General features: G+C 47.1%; 1 protein-coding gene and 1 long non-coding RNA gene across 3 annotated transcripts in view; one reads left to right on the forward strand and one right to left on the reverse strand.

Moving 5' to 3' along the window:
• Window positions 1-17,036, reverse strand: part of LOC125963659 (uncharacterized) — a 239,044-nt gene that overhangs the window by 198,719 nt on the left and 23,289 nt on the right. The gene's annotated exons all lie outside the window — the stretch shown is intronic.
• Window positions 1-17,036, forward strand: part of TDRD9 (tudor domain containing 9) — a 106,355-nt gene that overhangs the window by 50,323 nt on the left and 38,996 nt on the right. Inside the window, exons 9-14 of the mRNA XM_033421290.2 lie at window positions 4,543-4,607; window positions 6,363-6,417; window positions 6,567-6,651; window positions 8,021-8,078; window positions 11,208-11,312; window positions 16,350-16,447. Coding sequence (XP_033277181.1) covers window positions 4,543-4,607; window positions 6,363-6,417; window positions 6,567-6,651; window positions 8,021-8,078; window positions 11,208-11,312; window positions 16,350-16,447 — 466 coding nt within the window. The remainder of the gene's footprint in view (window positions 1-4,542; window positions 4,608-6,362; window positions 6,418-6,566; window positions 6,652-8,020; window positions 8,079-11,207; window positions 11,313-16,349; window positions 16,448-17,036) is intronic.

The following is a 17,036-nucleotide window of genomic DNA, read 5'->3' on the forward strand; positions in this document are numbered from 1 at the left end:
AATCTTTTCAGATATTTTCATAGACCCTTTCTTTTTGTCTTCTTCTTCTGGGACCCCTGTAATTCGAATGTTGTTGTGTTTAATGTTGTCCCAGAGGTCTCTCAGACTGTCCTCAATTCTTTTCCTTCTCTTTTCTTTATTCTGCTCTGCAGTAGTTATTTCCACTGTTTCATCTTCCAAGTCACTTACCCGTTCTTCTGCCTCAGTTATTCTGCTATTGATTCCTTCTAGAGAATTTTTAATTTCACTTATTTTGTTGTTCATCATTGTTTGCTCTTTAGTTCTTCTGTGTCCTTGCTAAACGTTTCTTGTATTTTCTCCATCCTGTTTTCAAGATTTTGGATCATCTTTACTGTCATTACTCTGAATTCTTTTTCAGGTAGACTGCCTATTTCCTCTTCATTTGTTTGGTCAGGTGGGTTTTTACCTTGCTCCTTCATCTGCTGAATATTTCTCTGTCTTCCCATTTTGTTTAACTTGCTGTGCTTGGGGTCTCCTTTTTGCAGGCTGCAGGTTCGTAGTTCCCGTTGTTTTTGGTGACTGCCCCCAGTGGGTGAGGTTGGTTCAGTGGGTTGTGTAGGCTTCCTGGTGGAGGGGACTAGCGCCTGTGTTCTGGTGGGTGAGGCTGGATCTTGTCTTCCTCGTGGGCAGCGCTGCATCCGGTGGTGTTTTGGGGGGGGTCTGTGAACTTGTTATGATTTTAGGCAGCCTCTCTGCTAATGGATGGGGTTGTGTTCCTGTCTTGCTAGTTGTTTGGCATGGGGTGTCCAGCACTGGAGCTTGCTGGCCATTGGGTGGAGCTGGGTCTTAGCGTTGAGATGGAGATCTCTGGGAGAGCCCTCGCCAATTGATATTACCTGGGGCTGGAAGGTGTCTGGTGGTCCAGTGTCCTGAACTCGGCTCTTCCACCTCAGAGGCTCAGGCCTGACATCAGGCCAGAGTACCAAGACCCTGTCAGCCACATGGCTCAGACGAAAAGGGAGAAAAAAGGAAAGAAAAAAAAGTTTAAAAATTATTAAAATAATAAAAAAAAAGAAAAAAAAAAGAGAGCAACCAAACTAGTAAACAAACCCACCAGTGATAACAAGTGCTAAAAACTAAACTAAGATCAACACAAAAATCAGAAACAAATCAGTCGCAGAGAGCAAACCCCAAGTCTGCAGTTTCTCCCAAGTCCCCTGCCTCAGTTTTGGGACGATTCGTTGTCTATTCAGGTATTCCATAGATGCAGGTACATCAAGTTGATTGTGGGGATTTAATCCACTGCCCCTGAGGCTGCTGGGAGAGATTTCCCTTTCTCTTCTTAGTTCGAACAGCTCCTGGGGTTCAGCTTTGGTTTCGACCCCTCCTCTGCATGTAGGTTGCCCTCAGGCATCTGTTCCCGCCCAGACAGGAGGGGGTTAAAGCAGCGGCTGATTAGGGGACTATTGCTCACTCAGGCCGGGCGGTGGGGGGGGGGAAGGGAGGGGTAAGGTAGTCATAATTGTAATGCGGGGCGAGCCTGCAGCGGCAGAGGCTGCTGTGATGTGGCAACAGCTTGGGGCGCCGCCGTGTGTTCTCCCGGGGAAGTTGTCCCTGGATCACGGGACCCTGGCAGTGACAGGCTGCATAGACTCCCGGGGCAGGGGGTTGGGGGGTGGATAGTGACCTGCGCTTTTCACACTGGTTTTTTGGTGGCAGCAGCAGCAGCGTTAGCGTTTCATGCCTGTTTCTGGGGTCCAAGCTGATAGCCGCGGCTCATGCCCATCTCTGGAGCTTGCTTAGGCGGTGCTCTGCCTTCTGTGGGTAGACAGGGAAGGAATCCCCTCTCTTGCGCACCCCGAAACAGTGGTCTCTTGCCTCTTAGGCAGGTCCAGACTTTTTCGCAGACTCCCTCCTGGCTAGCTGTGATACACTAGCCCTCTCAAGCTGTGTTCACGCAGCCAACCCCAGTCCTCTCCCTGGGATCTGACCTCCGAAGCTCGAGCCTCATCTCCCAGCCCCCATCTGCCCCTGGGCGGGTGAGCAGACAAGCCTCTCGGGCTGCTGAGTGCTGGTCGGCACGGATCCTCTGTGCAGAGAGGTCTCCGCTTTGCCCTCTGCACCCTGTTGCTGCGCTCTTCTCCGTGGCTCCGAAGCTTCCCCCCGCCACTCCCCGTCTCCGCCAGTGAGGCTTCTTCCTAGCGTGTGGAAACTTTTCCTCCTTCACAGCTCCCTCCTAGAGGTGCAGGTCCTGTCCCTATTGTTTCTTCTGTCTCTGTTTTTTCTTTTTTCTTTTGCCCTACCCAGGTACATGGGGATTTTCTTGCGTTTTGGGAAGTCTGAGGTCTTCTGCCAGGGTTCAGTAGGTATTCTGTAAGAGTTGTTCCACATGTAGATGTATTTTTGATGTGGAAGGAAGGTGATCTGCATGTCTTACTCCTCTGCCATCTTGAAGGTCCCCAACAATTGATTTTTGTTTATTGATCTTATATTCTGCAACTTCATTGAACTCATTTATTAGTTCTAGGAGGATTCCTTAGGGTTTCTGTATATAAGATCATGTCATCTACTGAATAAAGATAGTTTTATTTCTTCTTTTCCAATCTGGATGCCTTGTATTTCTTTTCTTGCCTAACTGCCCTGGCTAGAACCTCCAGTACATTGTTGAAAAGAAGTGTCAAGTGTGGATGCCCTTGTCTTGTTACTGATCATAGGGGGAAAACATCCATCTTTCTCTGTTAGGTTATCATGTTTGCTGAGGGCTTTTTGTAGATGACCTTCATCAGGTTGAGAAAGTTCACTTCTATTTCTAGTTTGTTGAGTGTTCTTTTTTTAAATTGATTAATTACTTTATTTTTGGCTGCGTTGGGTCTTTGTTACTGTGCATGGGCTCTCTCTAGTTGCAGCGAGTGGGGGCTGTTCTTCGTTGCAGTGTGCGGGCTTCTCATTGTGGTAGCTTTTCTTGTTGTGGAGTGTGGGCTCTGGGTACGTAGGCTTCAGTAGTTGTGGCTCGTGGGCTCTAGAGTGCAGGCTCAGTAGTTGTGGCACACGGGCTTAGTTCCTCCGCAGCATCTGGGGTCTTCCTGGACCAGGGCTCAAACACATGTCCCCTGCATTGGCAGGTGGATTCTTAACCACTGTGCCACCAGGGATGTCCTGCTGAGTGTTTTTTAAATGAAAGCGTGTTAGATTTTGTTAGATGATTTTTGTCTATTGAGATAATCATGTGATTTTAGTCTTTGTTGATTTTTTAGATGTTAAATAAACTTTGCATCCCTCGGATAAATCCCACTTGGTCATGGTGTATACTTCTTTTTATATGTTGCTGGATTTGGTTTACTTAGTATTTTGTTGAGGATTTTTACATTCATATTCTTAAGGTATTGGTCTGTAGTTTTCTTATGTCTGTCTGGTTTTGGTATCAGGGTAATACTGGCCTCATAAAATGAGTTGGGAAATGTTCTGTTTTTTCGGAAGAGTTTGTGAAGAATTGGTATTACTCTTTGAATGTTTTTTGGAATTCAGCTGTGAAGCCATTGGGGTCTGGGCTTTCTTTATGGGTAGTTTTAAAATTACTAATTCAATCTTGTTGTTTGTTATAGATCTATTCAGATTGTCTGTTTTTTCTTGGGTCAGTTTCAGTAGTTTGTGTCTTTTTAGGACTACTAGTAATGTCTTCTCTTTCATTTCTCATTGTAGTATATGGACTCACATTTTTTCTTTTGGTCAAACTAGGTAGATTTATCAATTTGTTGATCTTTTCAAAGAGCTAGGTTTTTGTTTTTCTGTTGTTTTTCTTTTTCTATTTCATTGATTTCCACTCTAATCTTTATTTTTTTCTTGGAACAGTCAAGAAACAGCAATCCATGCTGTGCCTGGGAACAGTAACCGCAAAGAAAGAGGAGGGGGTGAGAGGGGTAAACTAGTAACTGCAGCTCCGTGGCTCTTTGACCCCTGTTTGTTCTTGTCACGGTCTTACTGCTGAACTGAAGGGGCTGATTTCCTTGTTTCTTGTCTGTCTCTCTAGCTAGAATGTAAGCTCCAAAGAGTGGGGAGCTTGTCTGTCTTTCTGCTGTGCCTGCCTGCATGGAGGAGGGCCTGGCACAGGGGAGGGGCTCAAGGGTTTGTGGAGGAATGAAAGTTCTGACTTCGCGCAACTTAAATATGTTGCTAGCAGCAGGGAGGCGAGAGGACAGTTTGCGATCTTGGTCTATAAACATGCTTTCTAATACTAGTTTGGATTCCTTAGAGTTGAAGTTTTGTTTATAGTAGTTTTTCTAAATGTTTTATATTTTGAGGTTCTGGATTACAGTAACTGAATTTCAGAGAAGACTTTTTCGGATAGTGAGTTTTTATGGGAGAAAGTAGTCAAGAGGCTTGGGGTCCCTTGGGTGATCCTGGGGCTTTGGACAGTGTCTCACGTCCTGGGGCCTCTGTGTTTTCTTATGTAGAAGAAGGAAAATTATACTCGATGACCTAGATGTAAGAACCTTTCAGGGTCAGAAGCCATAATATGAGGATTCTGGAAAAACAGTGGCTACTTAGCCTTGATTAATACTTGTGCACTTCACATTTTAACAGGGCCAAGACCTGGTCGGTCACCCCATTTGTGTCAGAGCGGAGCAGTGTGTTGGTGTTTTTGCCAGGTGAGTGTCATTCTTCCGTGATCTAGAATCTGCGCTGGATGGAGACTAGTTTGTGTCTCGCACATATTGTGAAAAATGGTATTTGTAGTGCGGGTTTATTCTTTGTAGACTCTGGGAATGTGAATAAATGTGATTTTTGGTTTGACTTCTTACTATAACCTTTGTGTTGCTAAAAACGTTCATAATGAACAGTTTAACTTTTTGAGGGCAGTCTGACCCCCTTCAGAAAAAATTGGCTATGTTAATTTTGCTATTTCATACATATGGTTATAAATGTGAAGTAATTGTCATCAATCTGTATTTAAAGCTTATTTAATAACAATATCATTATTGTAATACCATGAAAATCATCAGGGTAGCCCTTGAGTTCCTTTTTCTTCAGTATTTGACAAAATAATCTCTTAAGATACTTAAAGATTAATTTTTGTTAAATTGTACTTTTTCAAAATGATGATGTTGATTTTTTAATCAAGTGGTATAGCTTTATGAAACCTTATGACAATAATTCATGTATTCTTTGCTGTTGGAAGGTAATATGTAGAACATATGAGTATTTGTGCTAATTGTGGTGGAGAACAAAAAGCATGAATAAAGTAACCTTTTACTTTGGAATGCAGCATGGGAGTTTAGAACTTTGATCATGTTTTGCTTAGGTTGGTACGGATTAGTTTTATATCCAGGAAACAAGCATTAGCTGACAGTGGTATGGAGTTGCATTTGTCCCAATAAATAGTTGTCAGTGATTGCTGTGTGCATAATATTGTATCAAGGAAGAAATGACCAAAGTAGAGTCAGGGCAGTACTATCTTAAGAACACCTGATGTGAAATAAATGCTTTCTAACTGCTAAACATTGCCTGAATAAAATATGTATAAATGATATTTTACAGTTTTTGTTGTTTTTGTTTTATGTGTTTATGTGAGTTCATTTGACAGTATATTTATTTCATTAATTGATCTTTGGGGAATGGTTCTGTGTTAGTTTTTTTAGGGCTACTGTAACAAAGTGCTATAAACCAGAAGGCTTAGAACAAGAGAAGTTTATTCTTTCACTCTGCTGGAGACTAGAAGTTCAAAATCAAGGTGTCAGCAGGGCCCTGCTCCCTCTGAGGCTCTGGGTAGAATCCTTCCTTGACTCTTCCCAGCTTCTCTCGGCCGTCAGTCTTTGGCCCTCCTTGGCTTGTGGCTGCAATACTTCTATCTCTGCCTTGATCGTTACGTGGCATTTTCTGTGCGGGTGTCTTCTTATGAGGACACCAGTCCTATTGGAATAAAGGCCTATTTTTCTCCACTGTGACCTCATCTTAACTAATTATATCTGCAATCATGCTTTATTTACAAATATGAACCTTATGAAAAAAATTTAAAACATCTCTGTGACGAAGACTTTTTAAATATTATTTTTTGGTTGTAAAATTTTGCATAATCAAAGTAGGACATTTGGAAAACCAGTGGGGGGAAGAGAGGAATGTAAAATTACTCATCTCCTATGGCCAGCACTCACAGGCAGTCATTGCTGTGGAAAGGAAAACATAGAAAGAATATGGTTTTTCTCATATTTTTGAGTTAGTGGTAGTCAGTGTCATTATGCATTTTTCACTTGTAATTCTGATATATTTAGGTGAAGAGGATAAAAAAGTCAGATAAAATGAATTGGTAGAGCCGTATTTATAAAAGATGTCATCTTAATTTAAAGGTTGTTTTCTAGAAATAAATACAAATCTTTTTTTCCCCATCCACTCTTTTTCTTCCCTAGGTCTGGGTGAAATAAACTATATGCATGAACTTCTCACAAACATGGTTCATAAAAGGTGTGTTTAAAATGATACTGTTGTATTTTTACTGTAAAGCATTGTATTGTTTCTAGCTTAAATAATTTTAATGATCTCAATGAGTAGTTATTCATTTTCATGTATATCTAGTCTTTATGGATATTTTATTTCATTTACTTCTTTCTTAGGTTACAGGTCTATCCACTCCATTCAAGTGTGACTTTGGAAGAACAGAATAACGTGTTTTTAAGTCCAGTGCCTGGGTACAGAAAGGTAGGACAGCTGGGAGAGCAGTTCTGAGCACTTAGGTACATTTTCCTTAGAGACTCTGCTAATGAGAAGTGCTGACATTCCAGCTGTTTGTCCGATATGTTCTGTAGCTGGTGGTTAGTCACCTAAACAAGCACTTGCCTGATGAGCCAAGTATGTTATTTGATTTTGTCTGTATTTTATAAGTCAGTTTGCTAAGGTTTTTTATTTCCTCCGCCTCAGGACCTTGTTTCTAGTGGATTTCAGCGCCTCTTACCCCCAGCAGTTCTCTAACTGTGGGACTGTTCTCTTGTCCCTGGCACTGCGCTGGAGGTTTTGGTTAGAACCCACGTTCTTAGTCCTGGTTTAAGAGTATTTCTTTAATTTTCTTTTTTATGTGTGAATGATGGGATTGTCTTATCACAACCCTTCTAGTGCTGCTTGAGATCATCAGGGACTCCAGACATGCAGCCCAGCCCCCTTGATTCCAGTGAGAAGGTTCTGCATCTCTAGGGGCAGCCTAGACCTTGCATGGCAACTCAGGGCTCTTATGTACTGCAGACCTTCCTGGGAACTTTAGCCTGGTTGTGCTCTGTGCCCCTGGGTAATTCCAAGACCCCCTGAAGCTATCATATCTGAGGTCAGGGAGAGCTGTCTTTGCCCTGTTTCTTGCCTGCTGCTTTTATGAACCTTCTGTGTTGCATGGGCCTGGTTTTCTGTACATCAGCGGCTTCCACTGGACCCCTGGAATGATTCCACCAGGAAAAGGCTGTACCTTAACATTGAGGTGTAGGGGTTAAGAGCATGCGTGGGGAGTTGGACAGATGACATGGGTCTCTGTCCCCTGTAGGTGTGTGCCTCTGAGCACATCGCTTCTCAGACTTAATTTTACTGTTGGAAAGTAGAGTCGATAACATTTACCTTGCAGAGCTGTTAGGAAGGTTAATTATAATAATATATGTCCGTACTTAAATTGTGGTAGTGCTGTAGTGCCTGACACGAAGTAGGTGTCCAGTGATTGGATGCTGGTGCTACAGGTAATAGCTAATATTTATGAGCACTTGGCTCACGCCTGGAGCAGTTCTAAGCATTTCACGTTTATTAACTCAAGTAATAGGGAAGATATTATCATCTCCATTTTATAGATGAGAAAACTGAGGTTAAGTAGTCCAGGGTCCAACGCTGGGGTAGAGCAGAGCTGGGATTCAGAGCAGGTTTGGCTGCTGAGCCCGCACTGCACTGACTCCTCCTCGTGCCCCGCCCCCAGGACCCTTGACTAACTGTGACTTCTGTATAAAATAGAAAAAATGGCTAATTTCAAAATTTGAGCCCAGTGCCTAATGATTTCCTGTATATAGTGAGCATGTCAGATTCTTTTTTTGACGTTTGATAGGTCATTCTGTCTACCAACATTGCGGAGAGTTCTGTCACGGTTCCAGACGTCAAATATGGTGAGATCCTGCTGTTCTCCTCACAAAGTAAACCATAGTATTTGTAGCCTGTGTGTCCCTCAGGAGTTGTTCTTCCCCGTCTCTTCCCCTGCTCTGGAGGAGAGAATGTAGGAAAGTGGGTTCCGAAGTTCCTCCTGTACTTCTCTCTCCCCCGCCCTCCTCTGAGCTCACGTGTCCGTTCAGCCGGGCAGCCTCTGCGGCGCAGCTACTAACACACACAGGAAGTGATCAGGGGCGTCCCCGGGGCGCCGTGGGCAGTAGGAGAGCTTTGGGGCTGCCCCTGCTGGACATAGTGACTGGAGGGAGGGGCCCGAGCCCGCCCCGTTGCTGCAGGTCGTTGAGAAAGACACCACGTCACCTCGGGGTGAGGCCACTCATAGTCTGGTCTCCCACGTGTGTGTCCTTGATGACGCTGTGAGGTTGCATTAATTCATGTTCGGGAGACTGACGCTTGCCGGGCACTGTTCTCGGTGGTGGGCAGGCGTACGGGGCGAGTGAGGCGTGTTGTCTTCTGGTGGGAGAGCCAGGCAGTTAGCAGGGGAAGAAATAGGTGCAATTTCAGGTCGAGGTAGATGTTATGTAGGGAAATAAATCAAAAAAAGGGGTTACAGTTAATTGGGTAAATGACCTTTTAGATGGGGCGATGTGGGAACACCTCTGTGAGGACGTGATAGCTGAGGAAGGCGTGACTTGGGTGAGGAGTGAGAGTGGAAAGAGGCGGGACAGCGTGGGGAGCAGCTGCGAGGAGCAGCAAGGTGGCCAGTGTGGCTGGGACAGGTCAGCCGGCGCCACGGCAGCCCTCCGTCTGGGCCAGCGGCCGTCCAGGTGCTGCGGGGACAGTGCAAAAACAGGCGAGGCTCCGTTCTCCTGACACGTGGGGGGCGGGTGTTGACACGCAGGCGATCAGTTAGACAAACAGCGACGTGCCGCCAGATAGACTGCTGCATGTCCAGAGGAAGAGGTGGAGGAGCGGGGCAGGGGTCAGGGAGGGGCAGCCGGAGCCGCGGGGGCAGCGGCCAGTGGGGGCATCTGCGGGAAGGGCGTTTCTGTAGAAGGGACGGGAGGTGCCAAGTCCCTGAAGGAGCGTGGGACAGCCGGGAGGCCGGGCGAGCTGGACGGGGCGAGGTCAGGGGGGTCACGGGCACCAGGGCACCAGGCGCGGAGGCCGCCAGGGCATCGGAGACTCCAGCTTTTCCCGAGGGAGCCGGGGACGTCAGCGACATGTGAGGGAGGAACGACGGCACGTCAGGTCCGCTCGACAGCCTGTGGGGGACATGGTGGGGGAGACGGAGATGAGGCCGAGGAGAGGGCCGGTGGGTGTCGGGTGCCTTAGGAGGGGAGCCCGGGGGGCAGAGGCGGAGGCGGCCGTTCCTGGGCGGAGCCTGCGGGGATTTGACTTGCTGAGGGGTCGGGTGCAGCGGTTTCACGGCTCGTGGTGACTCCCCGCCGTGCGCCCCACCCCCGGGAGTCAGCGGAGACTGGCCCGGGCTGTTGAGACGCCGGCGGATGTGCCGGTGGCGGCCTTGAGGAGGTTAGGGCCAGGGCTCCGCGCCGCCCAGGGAGCACGAGCGGGCGGTTCAAGGGGGGAGCCTGTGGAGGCGCGGCCGGCTTGGAGGGGTCACGGAGGGTCGGCGCCGAGGCACTGGGGGTCGTGAAGCCAGAGGGCGCTCCTGTGGTGGTTTCTGTGACGGGCGGGCGGGGAGCCGGGGCAGCGGCCGGAGCGCTGGCGGGCCGGGAGAACGTGTGTGCCAGGCGGCGCGGGGCCCAGAGGCGCAGAGGGCGCGTGGGAGCCGGCCGTGGGGGCGGGGCGAGGCACCTGGTGGGCGGCTTGGCTCCCATCCTGGGGAGGAGGCCGATGTGGGCGGAGGGGTGCTGCCGAGGGGGCGCAGGGTCCTCTGATGGCCTCTGCGTTCCCCGTGAGCCAGAGGCCAGGCCTCAGCTGAAAGCGAGCAGGACAGGAAGTGCTGGAGGTGTGAGGAGGCTGGATGGACGGGGCAGCCTGAGTCCCAAGGGCCGCTGGCGACCGGGAGCTTAAAGGACGCCGTCAGCCTACAGCCCGTTTTGTTTCTCTTCTTCCCTCTCCCGCCACTTGGGCTGCGCGGTGTAGGTGGAGAGCTGTGATCAGCAGGCCTGGGGTCGAGTCAGCTGAGCAGAGCAGGGTGACAGGAGGCCAGGGGTCAAGGAAGATGTGTGGAGTGGTCACAGTGGGGGCTGGGAGCCCGTGGCTTGGTCAGGAGGGAAGGAAGGTCATTAGGCGGAGGGGCGGGGACAGTTAGCAGCAGGCCCTGACATGCACAGATGGCAGGTCCGTTTGTAGGGATTAAGGGTAGGGTTACAGGACGGGGAGTGGGGGGGGTGGGAGGGGAGGAAAGCGGTCTGGTGCCAGGGAAAGATGCTTGCGATTGAGATTGAGTGGGGTCAGGTAGGGCGGTGGGAAAGAGATGCTGAGACAGGTGGGAGATGGGGTCTCGAAACCGAGGGCCTCGGCGCTGCCGGCACCGTTTTTATGGGAATGGAGATCCCCAAACGCTATGGCGGGAGGAGTGTTCAAGAGCCCTGGGGAGCCAGCAAGGAGGGCTGGTGGTGGTGGCGCAGTCAGTGAGCAGGAGGTTGCTGAGGAGGGAAGCGGCGCTGAGGAGCAGGCCGAGGCCGAGGCAGGCGGGGACAGGAGCCAGCACTGCCCCACCAGCTGCCTGCTCTCCTCCCAGGGGCTGGGAGTGGGACACTGCAGCACAGAGATGCTGAGAGCGGCTGTCCCCCCCACCCCCCACCCCGCCAGCATGCACACGGGATTGGGACCTGGCAGTCCCCCACTTTACCTGTGCTTCTGTGCAGCCCTGTGAGGCCGGCCTGTCGCTGCAGCCCGCGTAGGCTCGTATTATGACGTGTGGGCTCTTACAGGGCATATGTTCTTTCTGCCCAGACTCCCAGGACTTAGAAGAAAGAATGGGACCCCGGCCTCCCCGTCCTAGGCAGTCGGGAATGGCCGGTGCATTTCCAGAGGCTTCTGTGTGTACACTAATTCTAAAGGCTGTGTGTTTCATAAATTGTCTTATCGCTGTGCACTGTGATTGTTACACAGTTATTTTTTGCTAGCCTGGTATTTACATTCTCTTTTTTAAATGACAGTTATAGATTTCTGTTTGACTAGAACTCTGGTTTGTGATGAAGATACGAATTACCAGAGCTTGCGATTGAGCTGGGCCTCTAAAACCAGTTGTGATCAGAGAAAAGGTAAGGCATTTGTGTTCCAGCACAATAACAGGAGTTGGTGGCGCATTCGGGTGTCTTCTTGAATTTTTTGCTTTTTGTACCTTTAGTCTTATTCAGAGATTTCCTTTATTGGAACTGGTTTTAAGTTCTAAGCAACAGCATTTCATACTGTCAGGCTCTCTGTTCAAATCCACGATCCTCCTCGTGTCCATTGAAGTAGGTAAGAGCCTTTGCACATACTGGATGAGAGTCCTGTCATCTTTCACAGTGACTAGTTACGGAAGCCGTGCGGGTCACTTGTTAATTGCTGCTAGTCCTTCCTCTGACTTCTCTCCAAGTTTTCATCCTTTTGGGATGATTTTTTCCTGAGCTGAGCTGGCTCCACGGAGGGGTCAGCCTTTTCTGCGAGTGCACATGGTGTATTGCTGGGGAGACGAGGGTGTGGAGTCGTTTGTCGGGGCCAGGGTGTCGGGGGGTGGGGGGGGCTTTGGCCACAGTGGCTGTGCAGTTGCCTGCAGGGAGTGGCCCCAGGGCACAGCCTTCTCGCCATGGACTGAGACGTAGCTTGTGCTTTATGAGAGAGCCTTCAGGGAGGACAGCTGAAGGACTGCTCCAAGAATACCTGTTGGGTTGGATCATAAAGCTACCACGTCAAAAAACAGAATAGAGGCCACATTTACTGAATGCTTGCCACAGGCCAGGCACGAGTCTAAGTGTTTTCCGTGTACTTACGCATTTACCCCTCATTCCCCCAGTGAGGTAGCGCGCTGTTAACACCCGGACTTCTCAGTGATGCAGCCGACACACAGAAGGAGTAGCCTGCTCGGGTTACCCTGGGAAGTGCTGGGACCGAGACTAGGACCCAGACGTGTGGCTACAGCCCGCAACTTTAACCATGTTGTCGTGTTACCTCTCTTGAAATGACTTGCCTGGAGAGGGATTAAGAGAGAATGATTAAGGGACTTCCCTGGTGGCGCAGTGGTTAAGAATCCGCCTGCCAGTGCAAGGGACATGGGTTTGAGCCCTGATCCCACAGGCCGCGGAGCAACTAAACTCATGCGCCACAACTACTGAGCCCGCGTGCCACAACTACTGAAGCCCGCACGCCTAGAGCCCGTGCTTTGCAACAAGAGAAGACACCGCAATAAGAAACCCACGCACCGCAACGAAGAGTAGCCCCCGCTCGCCGCAACTAAAGCCCACGTGCCGCAATGAAGACCCAACACAGCCCCAAAAATTAATTAATTAATTTAAAAAAAAAGAGAATGATTAAGGAGTCACTGAAATATGGTCATAGAGAGCTTCTCATCACCTTGGGAAAAGCTTATGTATTGTTATAATCATCTCAACCCCCACCCCTGCCAAAAAAAACCCAGAACATAAAACTATGCTTAGAAGAAGTGATTAGAAATATTGTTGACCAAAAAGTTCTTTTGGTTTTTGCCATAAGGTGTAATGGAAAAAAGCCAACCCAATAGATACACAAAAATGTTTAAAGTGATTATTTTTGGGTCAGTCTTGAGATTATAGGAATTGTATCCTTTGTCTTTTTGTATGTTCAAAATTTCTATGCTGAGAAAATTTTTCCCATACAGGAAGTTGTAAAAAATAGTACATAGAGTCCCTTGAACCCTAGCCCCAGCATCTCAGCTTGTCAGTGGTGACACCTCCTACCTCGGTGCAGCGTCAGCCCAGGCAGCTGATGTCAGCACAGGGCTGGACCGCGGACCCTAGTCAGTTGCCCAGGTTCACACTGTGCAGGCTTCTCTCCAGTTGATCCCATGGGTAGCCACCGCCACGGTCAGGACACAGAACTGTTCCAGCTGCCTTGAAGGAGCTGCCTGGTGCTGCATCTCTAGTCACACTGTCCCCTGCCACTCTCTGCTGACCTCGAACCCCTTCTTCATAGCCATAGCTGTGGCCTTTCAAGGACATCATTTAGGTGGAATCATACCACATGTAACCTTTTAAGATTGGCTTTCTTCACTCGCTGTAGTGTCCTTAAGCTCCATCCAAGTTGCTGCATGTGTCAAAAGTTTCCTTTTTATTGCTGAATAATATTCCATTGTATTTTGAAAATTAGTAAAGGGAAACCTCTCTAAAATGGAGGGGGAGGTCAGAAGGGGGCGCTCTTGTTCGGTACACCTGAAGTACCACTGGAGCTCAATTACGGGAAGAATTGTCAACTTCAGATGCCAATAAGAACCAGCAACAGGAAAGAAGCATCAGTTATAGGCCCCAACAGGAAAAACTGTGCCTTGCATCTCCCACAAGAAGTCATCTGCCCCAGCAACTCGGCCAGTGAGAAACCATCCCCACCCTGAACTCTCACTTTTCTCCAGTGGACTTGTGTTCAAAATAATCCCTCCCAGCTTCCTCCTTTTTCTCTATAAAATAATGTTCCTCTTCTTTATATGGGACTTGCCTATGGTTTTTGCCTTAGCTTGCTTGTCCCAAATTGCAATTCTCTGCTATTTCTGAATAAACCCATTTTGCTGGTAAAATTACTGTTTTTATTTATTTATTTTGAATATTTATTTATTTGGCTGCACCAGGTCTTAGTTGCGGTACTCGGCATCTTTTAGTTGCGGCACTTGGGATCTTTTAGTTGTGGCACGCAGGATCTAGTTCCCTGACCAGGGATCGAACCCAGGCCCCCTGCATTGGGAGCGTGGAGTCTTAACCACTGGACCACCAGGGAAGTCCCAATTACTATTTTATTTTTAAGGTCAACAGTACCATTCACCTGTTGAGGGACATTTGAGCTGTTTGTAGTTCTTGGCGATTACAAATAAAGCTACTGTGAATATTGATGTACAAGTTTTTGTGTGGACATAAAATTGCATTTCTCTGGGATGAAAGCCCAGGAGTGCAATTACTGGGTGGTATGGGAAGTATATGTTTACTTTTATAAGAAACTGCCCCAAACTATCTCCATGGTGGCTGTACCATTTTACAGTTGTACCAGCAGTGTGTGAGATCTGTTTTTTTCACGTCCTTGCCAGCATTTGGTATACCACTATTTTTTATTTTAGCCATTCTGAAAGGTACATCATAATATCTCATTGCAATTCTAATTTGCGTCTCCTTAATGCTAATGAGCTTAAATGTCTTTTCTTGTGCTTATTTGTCTTCTGTATCTCTTCAGTGAAATGTCTGTTCAAGTCTTTGGCCCATTTTCTAACTGGATTGTTTGTATTTTTATTGTTGAGTGTTGGGAGTTCTTTATATTATATATACTAGATAGAGTCCTTTATTAGATAGATGGTTTCTAAATATTTCACCCAGTCTATATTTTGTCTTTTAATCCTCTTAACAGGGTATTTCATAGAGAAGAAGTTTTAAATTTTGGTGTGGTCTGATTCATCAGTGTCTCATTTTGTGGATCATGCCTCTGGTGTCATGTGTAAAGCTCGTCACCTAGCCCTAGGTTGCGAAGATTTTTCTCCTGTGTTTTCTTCTAGACATTTCGTAGGTATGTTTTGCATTTGTATCTGTGATCCATTTGAATTAACTTTTGTAGATGGTGTGAGGTTTGCTTATGGATGCCCAGTTGTTCCTGCACCACTGTTCTCCTCCCATTGAAGGCTTCTGTACCTTTGTGAAACATCGCTTGGGTGTACTTTTCTGGGTGTATTTCTGATTCTTCATTACGTTCTATTTGTGTGTTTTTCTCTCTACCAATACCACATTGTCTTGATCACTGTATAGTAAGACTTATCACGAAACAGATGGATTCCTCCCACTTTATTCTTCATTTTCAGAATTGTTTTAGCTATTCTACTTTGCCTTTCCATGTAGACTTTAGAATAATCTTGTCTATATTCACACACAAAAAAGCCTCCTGTGATCTTTTTTTTTTTTTTTTTAGCCTCCTGTGATTTTGCTAGGAATTGTGTTAACCTGTACATCAGTTTGTGGAGAATTGATATATTTGCTCTGATGAAGCTGCGTATCCCTGAACATAGTGTGTCTCCCTTTATTTAGGTCGTCTTTGATTTGTTTAATCAGCATTTTATTATTTTCAGCATACAGATCTCTGTATATGTTTTGCTAGATTTACACCTAAGTATTCAGTTTAATTTGGAGGGATTATAATGATTGTGATGGCGTTTTTAATTCTGGTTTTCACATGTTCATTTCTAGTGTATAGAAATGTGATTGGTTTTTGTGTGTTGGTATTGTGCCCTGTGACTTGCTGATTTCACCGATTAGTTCTAGGAGTTGATTTTGGTTTTGTCATTACCTTGGGATTTTCCATTTAGACAATCCTGTCATTTGAAGATACGGCGGGTAGATGGTGGCGCAGGCAGCAGTCTGGACTCTGCACTCAGTCTCCTGTGGCAGGACAGGTGGGTGGGGGCAGAAGGGGATGGGGGTCCAGGCTCCACAGGTAGGGAAGGAAAGCTCCTCCCTGGGCTGCCCTGTTTTTTAAAAGCTGAGTATTTGTGAAGGATCCTCCCTCCCCACCTGTCTCCTGTCTCTCAGATTTTATTGTGTTTGGGGATAAAGGAGTTTCCATTGCACAAGCAATACCATCACAAGAGAACAGTCGTTTATAGGATGGTCTCCGTGGTCCAGGCCTGGTTTTGAGCTGTTTGCGTGTGATCAGTCATTTCATATGAAGCCATTGTCTTGAAGGACGCCTTTGCAGAGGTGTTGGGATGGGTAACAACCATCCGTTTCACTGGGGCTTCTCTCGCCAGCTTGATTACTTTTGTTTGGTGACCTCTGTATTTTTTACCAGTATGAACTATGCATTTGCAGGAGATGTGTGGTATTTAAAATGTTTAGATTGCCATTGTATTTTGGGGCCAAGGTGGTTCTCTTTAGAAATATGCATTGGATTTTCCACTATATATCACTGAGTAGGAGTCAGCACTTAATCTGTATATAGAAGATCACTTCTAACACTTACTCTGAAGTTTTTACCAAACTGACCTGGTTTGGTGGAAGATAACGGAAGTTTTTCTTAATATTTAATGGTTATTCTTAAGTATATCTTTATGCTAGTGTTAAAGTAATTAACGTCAGAGTTTGAATGTTTCTCCTTTGCAGGCCGTGCTGGACGAGTGTCTAAAGGATACTGTTACAGACTCATATACAAGGATTTCTGGGACAGCTCCATCCCCGACCATGTCATTCCTGAGATGTTGGTAATAAACTTTGGTCATCTTTATGACATAGTTTGTTTTTTGTAGACAGTTTTGCTGAATAGTTTAATATAATTTTGAGTGTCGTATGATTTTGATCCCAGAAAAATCACTTCTGATCAAACTCGTCTTTAATCACAGAACTGGCTTCTAGTCACTAAGCACCAGTGAGGGACTCCACACCCATGTCACGTTTCTGGCCCTGTAGGAGGACTGTCCACAGACGCTGCTGCTGTGTATTTATTTATTTATTTTGCGGTACGCGGGCCTCTCACTGCTGTGGCCTCTCCCGTTGCGGAGCACAGGCTCCAGACGCGCAGGCTCAGGGGCCATGGCTCCCGGGCCCAGCCGCTCCGCGGCATGTGGGATCCTCCTGGACCGGGGCATGAACCCGTGTCCCCTGCATCGGCAGGCGGACTCTCAGCCACTGCGCCACCAGGGAAGCCCTGCTGTGTGCTTTTATAGTTCATGCTGTGGAACTGGCTTCTGTCTTTCCTCTCCTGCCTCTCTCTCCTTTCTCTCCCTCTCTCCCCGCTTCCTCTCCTTTCTTTCTCACCCTTTCCCTTTTCCATCTTCCCTTCTTTATCTCTCT

The sequence above is a fragment of the Orcinus orca genome, chromosome 2 (genome assembly GCF_937001465.1).
Source record: "Orcinus orca chromosome 2, mOrcOrc1.1, whole genome shotgun sequence".
Lineage (NCBI taxonomy): Eukaryota > Metazoa > Chordata > Mammalia > Artiodactyla > Delphinidae > Orcinus > Orcinus orca.